At 36.2% G+C, this 7175-nt stretch overlaps 2 protein-coding genes across 2 annotated transcripts; both read left to right on the top strand.

Moving 5' to 3' along the window:
• The first annotated feature begins 3106 nt into the window (after positions 1 to 3106).
• Positions 3107 to 4691, top strand: LOC142975271 (uncharacterized). Its single transcript, XM_076118012.1, has 2 exons — positions 3107 to 4363; positions 4686 to 4691. The coding sequence occupies exons 1-2, from the start codon at positions 3107 to 3109 to the stop codon at positions 4689 to 4691; spliced, it is 1263 nt and encodes a 420-aa protein (XP_075974127.1).
• Positions 4692 to 5166: 475 nt separating this feature from the next.
• On the top strand, positions 5167 to 6948 carry LOC142975270 (uncharacterized). Its single transcript, XM_076118011.1, has one exon. The coding sequence runs from the start codon at positions 5167 to 5169 to the stop codon at positions 6946 to 6948; it is 1782 nt and encodes a 593-aa protein (XP_075974126.1).
• Positions 6949 to 7175: the final 227 nt, after the last annotated feature.

Here is a 7175-nt window from a genome sequence, read left to right as displayed (position 1 = left end):
CCTACAACCTACATCAATAGCTTCTTGAATCAATCCCTTGTGTCTGTTTAGCAAAATTGCTAATTCCTACGCCATCGTCATCGGAGTAAAATTAAATTGTAAAATGTAAAACTCCCGATTCTATACAGTCGGTGATAATGACTATAGGAGTTTATCGTTTAAATGTAGCGCAAAATTAGTTCTTACGGCGCCCGCTAGAGTCGAACTAGCCGATCAAATTTTCCTACAAAATTTGTCGATAGCTAGCCGGTTGTTGTTAGTCGATAATATAGGAGATGGCCCGTCTACGCTTCTGACATATATTTCGCAGGACTATTTTCTTCCCGTTATTTGTAGCAGCCATTGTTGCTAACGGCTGATTAAAAATATTGTTATATCAAAATCAAATCATGATGACAATATAGCAGAAGAGTCTAATACTAGAAAGATAAATCATATATATTTTATTATTTATCAAATACGCAGAGAGTCTAGAACCTTACTTCATTTGATACATTAATTTTGTTGTACACACATTTTTGTAACATCTTTTTCAATTGTAATTTAATGATTCTCTAGGTAATTTACTTGTTTTATTTACCTGATAATTATTTGGCATCCATCATCTCCATTTAGAATAAATAAGTAAATTACATTACAAACAGAAACCTCTTAGAGCTTTTGATAATTTATTAATACAATCAATTTCTAATCATGTAACATTAGCCGTTCCGAAATTCACCATGCTGGTCGTGCTCTTTTTGACAATCTTGTGTGTAAGGAATGGTCAATGTTTAGAATTATTAACACCATCGCTCCAAAACAATGATCAGAAAATGATTGACTGTATAATCAGTGTACTTGAAAAGTACTTCTCTGAAGAAAAAGCACTTACATACGTCAACATGAACCCCGATAATAACGAGCTTTTGAGAACGATCCATGCCAATATGCAGTTCTCTTTAATATCTAGGGGATATTCTACCGAACAGATGACTGCAGCCAATCGGGGATATTTGATATCCTCCCCGAACGCCAAGGTTTTCACCCAATACTTTGAGTACCTCAAAAGAGAAAGATTGTGGAACCCTTACGCGCGTTTCTTGATCGTTATTGAGTCACTGCAAGATTCCGAGTTGAGACAAGTGTTTGACCAACTGCTGCACCAGCATGTTAATAACGTCCTCGTAGTGAACGGAACAGACGATGCTCACCTCTACACCTACAACCCCTTCGATAACTACGCGTGTGGCAGGTACTACGATGCCGTTATCTACTATGGTCTATGTTCAAAAGCAAAACATGATCTTTACCCTAACAAACTGGTCAACGGACTAAAGAATTGTACATTTAGAGGATCGCTTGCACACCGACCACCTTTCAGCATAGATCCATCGAAGAATGAATATGTGAATAAAGTAATGGGCTTGGAACAATATATTCTTAAGACAGTTAGTGAATCTGATGATTTCGCTATCGATTTTCAATTTAACTACGATGGCCTGTTTTTTCCAACAGTGACACCCAACATGACAGCTATTGGGGGATTAGATATGTTGCAAAAAAATAAAACTGATGTCATTTTTGGAGCAATGATGATAATAGTAAATCGCGCAGATGCTTTCACTTATGTTAGTGGTTACCATGATAACGTCGATGAGCTAAGATTCGCTGTGAAGCATGCATCGTTTGTTCCCAATTGGCAATACTTCTACCTAGAATTTGATCCTATCGTCTGGTTCCTTCTCATGGTATCTCTTATAGTCTACTCTATACTTATGATGTTTCTCGTTCCTACAGAAGACAAAGGTAAAATTGTTTTGGCGTTGTTAGACAATTTGCTGCAGCATGGCTGCGACATCCGCTGTCGTTCGATGCAGATAAAATGTGTTCTGTTGGCGTGGATATGGTATGCGTACCTAGTAAATACCTTTTACCAATCCAGTCTTGTGAGTTTAACGACAGACCCGGTCAAAGAATACCAGATATCGGAAGAAGAAGATATTGCCAAATTCGATCTAATGCCCTGTATAAACGCTGGCTTGAGAAAGTATATCTACACCGAAAGGCAGGCCACAGTAAAACATCTCGCATGTGACGATGTTATCGGGGGAATGCAGCTCGTCAGTAAAAACAAAGACATGTTTACATTAATACCAAGTTATTATTACATGTATAATAAACAATCTTTCAACGACAAATGGGGAGATCCTCTTATTTACTACTTTGAAAAGCCATACTGGAAGTTAATAATGGGGTATTATTTCTACAAGGGATTTCCGATTACAGATAAATTTCGATTAAACATGATTCGAATGAGAGAAAGTGGATTGGCACATAAAAACCTTAGAGATCAATACTTTATGCGAAGTATAAAATACGTTTTTTCACAGAAAGATTACGAATATCGTTTTGTTTTTCCATGGTGTGTTTATGTTGGTGGATGTTTCATATCCTCAATATGTTTTTTAGTAGAGCTTACTAGCAAGTATCTAAAACGCCGCTGTCATATAAGAAATACAGTGTAAAATATGCCGCTCCATGCTTGAAATATGAAAATGTTTATCTAAAAGAAACTACGAGTAGTGTGTTGATATTATTATTAAGCGTAATCTATTCTTAGGATCGGCCCACCACTACCTACGGGAGAAGGGTTAAACAGACATATGCAAAATCTGTAATGCTATTATGTGTTTCTTGAAAATTATAAATAATTAAGTATATTGTGAAAATGTTCAGTTATTTATACCTTAGTTACTTTACACAAACAACATACCCATCAACAATATAATCATGTTTAAGCGTGTCCAAAACTATTAAAATAGATACGTAAGTTTCACGCGAACATTAATAAACAAACATTCATTTCCAACAAAGTAATACCCGATTTTAATTTATCATCACAATATTACATAGTTAATAATAGGCCATTAATGTATGGCAATCATAGTCGTTTTCACACTACAATATGCTGGTCGCGTGCTTACTAACATCTCTGGTTTATACTATTGGACAATGTACACTGATTGTACCTCAATACCAGGAAGACCACATTAAGTTAATAGAATGCGTCATTGGTATTCTTGAAAAATATTTTTCTGAACAAAATGATCTAACCTACGTCGACATGGATCCCGATTCAGAAGAAATTCTTAAAGCAGTGCATTCGACAAAGAAGTTTACTGTACTCTCCAGACAAGCAACTCATCAAATGTTTATGCCAAACATAGGATATTTAATATCTTCAGAAGACGTGATTAGCTTCACAGAATATTTTGAGTACCTCATACGGGAACCGGCATGGAACCCATACGCAAAGTTCTTGATTGTCATTAAATCGCTTGGAGATGTCGACATGAGAATAATATTCGACGAACTCCTGAAACAACACGTAAATAATGCTCTAATCGTAAACGGTACAGAAGATGCAAATCTTTACACTTACAACCCATTTGATAAGTACGCGTGCGGCAGGTACTATGACACTGTTATCAGTTATGGGTTGTGCTCACAAGCGACTAACAATCTCTACCCGAATAAACTCATCACCGGACTACAGAAGTGTAACTTCACTGCATCACTTGCACATCGGCCGCCTTTAAGTATAGACCCATTAAAGATAAAAGAAGAAAAAAAAATATTGGCCACAGAAGAATACATAATAACCTTACTAGGTGAGGTAGAGCGATTCACCGTCAATTTCAATTACAGCTACAATGGAGATCTTTTTTCAACAGTGGCACCCAACATGACAGCCTTTGGCCCTATGGAAATGCTGCAAAAGAACGAATGTGATATCATATTTGGAGGGATGATGATGGTAACATCTCGAGCCGAAGCTTTTACGTATCTTTGTGGTTACCATGATTACGGTGATGACTTAGTGTTCGCGGTAAAACGCTCATCCCTCGTACCGATCTGGAAATATATTTACTTAGAATTCGAACTGGATGTGTGGGCTGTGTTGCTAGTGATATTTCTTGTATATTCGATTATTGCAGCTATCTTACTTCGCACAAAAGACGGAGGTGATATAGTTCTGCGACTTTTGGATAATCTGCTCCTTCATGGCCGCGACACACGAACTCGGTTTTCAGTGAAGTGTATCCTTATAACATGGGTATGGTTCTCGTATCTAATTAATACATTTTACCAATCCAGTTTATTCAGTCTTACAACGCAACCTAGCTTGGACTTTCAAGTTTCAGATGAAGATGATATCATGAAATACGATTTTCAACCGTGCTTTAGCCATGCATTGAGAAAGTATTTATTCACAGAAACCAATAAACTGAGCAAAACTGGTAATTTTCGGAATGAAGGCTGCGAAACTACACTGCAAGCCATGGATACTATAAGTAAGACTGCGAATGTGTTCACCCTTGTACCTAATTATGTTTATCTATACAACGAAAGAAAGTACAAGGACAAATGGGGAGAATCATTGGTTTACTATTTTGACAAGCCCTATACGAAATTTTTATTTGGGTATTTCTTTTATAAGGGTTTTCCAATCACAAAAAGCCTTCAATTAAATGCGTTACGGATGAGGGAGAGTGGATTAGCGGATAAAAATTTAAACGACCACTACTTTGCGCGACGTCTTAAACAAAAATTTTCAAACAAGAAATTTGAAACTCGCTTTCTTTTTCCATGGGGGGTTTGCTTTGCTGGCCTTGGTATATCAACAGTGATTTTTATTATAGAACTAATAATTAAACATGCAAAATGGTTTAAATGTGAAATCTTAAAAGTGTAACAAGTGTCCAGACGTTCGTTGCTCTCAAAAGGTGTCTATGCAAAGGAATTTCTAATATGAAATATTGTTTGGTAACTTATTAATTGAAAGATTTGCATGAATTAAGGTAACATATTTTGTAATAGTAATAAAACTGTATGTATTATTTATTTTGTTAATATAACAAATAGAAGTAACATGAGAACTTGTTTGTTATAGTATTAGGTACAAAAACACACAATTGTGGTAACAATTTTCATGCGCATTAATAATTCAAGACTCATTATATCAAAACATAACATTAGCCCTTTTGAAAATAATAGGGTGGACTGCTGTGTGAAACCTCTACACCCCTATGATTTTCTATTAACGGCATATATTGTCGAGATCTAAGATAAGCACAAGGTATATAAACACTCCAACGATCAAATTTAGAGCATAATCTAAACATGCAGCTGGTTACTCTTATAACTCTTTTTTTTTACTCTGGAAACTGTTATGAAATACCAATCCATCGCCCAGGTCGAAGTGATGAATTAGTAGACTGCATAACAGAAATGGTAACTAAATTCTTTTCACCGCAAAAAGTGCTTACATATGTTGGAAACAAACAGGATGACGACGAGTTTCTAGAAGAAATCCATGAAACAAACAGCGTAGCAATGATGTCCAGACGTTCCTCGCGAAAACTACCTGTGCAACACGAAGGTTACTTAATTTCTTCTAGAAATTACACAGCATTCAGCAGTCGTTTTCCAAACCTGGCGAAAGAATCTACGTGGAATCCTGAAGCCCGTTTTTTAGTAGTCATTGACTCGCTGGAATACGATCAACTAGAGCACGTTTTTGACGCATTATTGAAGAAACACGTAATTAATGTTATTGTCGTGAATGGAACTGGTGATGGTGACTTATACACCTACAATCCATTTGATAACTATGGTTGTGGTAAATACTACAATGAAATTATAAGTCATGGTATGTGTTCAGAAGCGCTTAAAAACGAGGTTGATCTTTACCCAGATAAATATATTACTGGAGTGCGTAATTGCACCTTTAACGTATTAATACCAAATTCGCCACCGTACACAATGTTTCCCAAAAACAAGACTGATACTTCGTCACCACTTGCTTATGGGATGGAGACATATTTTTTACAACTAATTGGTGAAATGGATGGATTCAAGATAAAGCTAAGCTTTGACGAAAGTGGGAGGGACCGATTTCCAACAGTAACTGAAGATATGGTAGCTGGTGGTGCCCTACAAGCGATACAAAATAACGAAGCTGATATTCTTTTGGGTGGTAGGCTACTGGTACCTTCACGAGCAGTAGCCTTCGACTACATATATGATTTATTACCCTACGTAGACGAAATTCGATTCATAGTTAGACGTGCAGCTGATGTACCACTATGGAAAAACGTTTATCTGGAATTTGATTCAACGGTGTGGATGCTTCTTTTGCTGTCACTTGTGCTCTATTCTATGATAATGATAATACTTCTTCGTGTAGAGGACAAAAGTAATGTTGTATTAAAGCTACTGGACAACTTGCTGCTTCATAGCAATAGCATTCAGGGTCATGCGACTGTTAAAATTATTTTTATTATATGGGTCTGGTTTGCATACTTGATAAACAGTTTCTACCAGTCCGGTCTTTTCAGTCTTACCACAAACCCAGCTATGGAAACTCAAATTTCTTCTGAAGCTGATATAATAAGCCGTAATCTAAAACCATGTTTCAGTGAAATGATGGGAAACTATTATATGGAAGCCACACAGTCAAACCTCACCTACCACGCGATTCCGGGTTGCAACGCCTCATTTGAAAGTCTTAGAACGGTTAAAGATTCAAATGACTATTATACGATATTTATATATGGTTTGTATCTTTATAACAAATGGGATCTTACAGATGAATACGGAAACCCACAAGTATATTCTATAAAGAAACCTTTTTCCAAGGTGATTTATAGCATGTATCTTTACCATGGATTTCCGTTGGTTCATGAGTTACGCTTAAGCGCATTGCGAGTGAGAGAGATGGGTTTAGTAGACAAAGCGTCTTCTGATATGGTCTACAAAAAGTTTATTAAGCATCAGTTCCACAATAAAGCATACGGCTCACGGTTTGTTATTCCTTGGTGTGTTTACATATTTGGATGCTTACTTGCTACAATTACTCTTGTTTTGGAATTGTTATCCAAACAGTATTATTCAATTGTCTGATGTTAAATTGTAAAGTTATGATGAATTGAGGATTTTTATTATACGTACTTAAAACCTAGTCGTGTGACATGTAGATCGTTGTAAAAATATGTAACAGATTCAATAAAATTGTAATATCATTGGTGATGTATTTATTGCTGAAAACACTACCAATACTTACTTTCCTGCCAATAGATGAAGTAAAATAATACTTGTGCCTCGCCATATTCAATTTGAGTACATACGTA

The sequence above is a fragment of the Anticarsia gemmatalis genome, chromosome 9 (genome assembly GCF_050436995.1).
Source record: "Anticarsia gemmatalis isolate Benzon Research Colony breed Stoneville strain chromosome 9, ilAntGemm2 primary, whole genome shotgun sequence".
NCBI classification, from domain to species: domain Eukaryota; kingdom Metazoa; phylum Arthropoda; class Insecta; order Lepidoptera; family Erebidae; genus Anticarsia; species Anticarsia gemmatalis.
The sequence above is the reverse complement of the archived record's forward strand: the minus strand, read 5'-3'. Positions and strand labels throughout refer to the sequence as shown.

Excerpts from the sequence above, each read along its gene's own strand:
- LOC142975271 (XM_076118012.1), top strand. The coding sequence starts at position 3,107 with ATGGATCCCGATTCAGAAGAAATTCTTAAAGCAGTGCATTCGACAAAG.
- LOC142975270 (XM_076118011.1), top strand. The coding sequence starts at position 5,167 with ATGCAGCTGGTTACTCTTATAACTCTTTTTTTTTACTCTGGAAACTGT.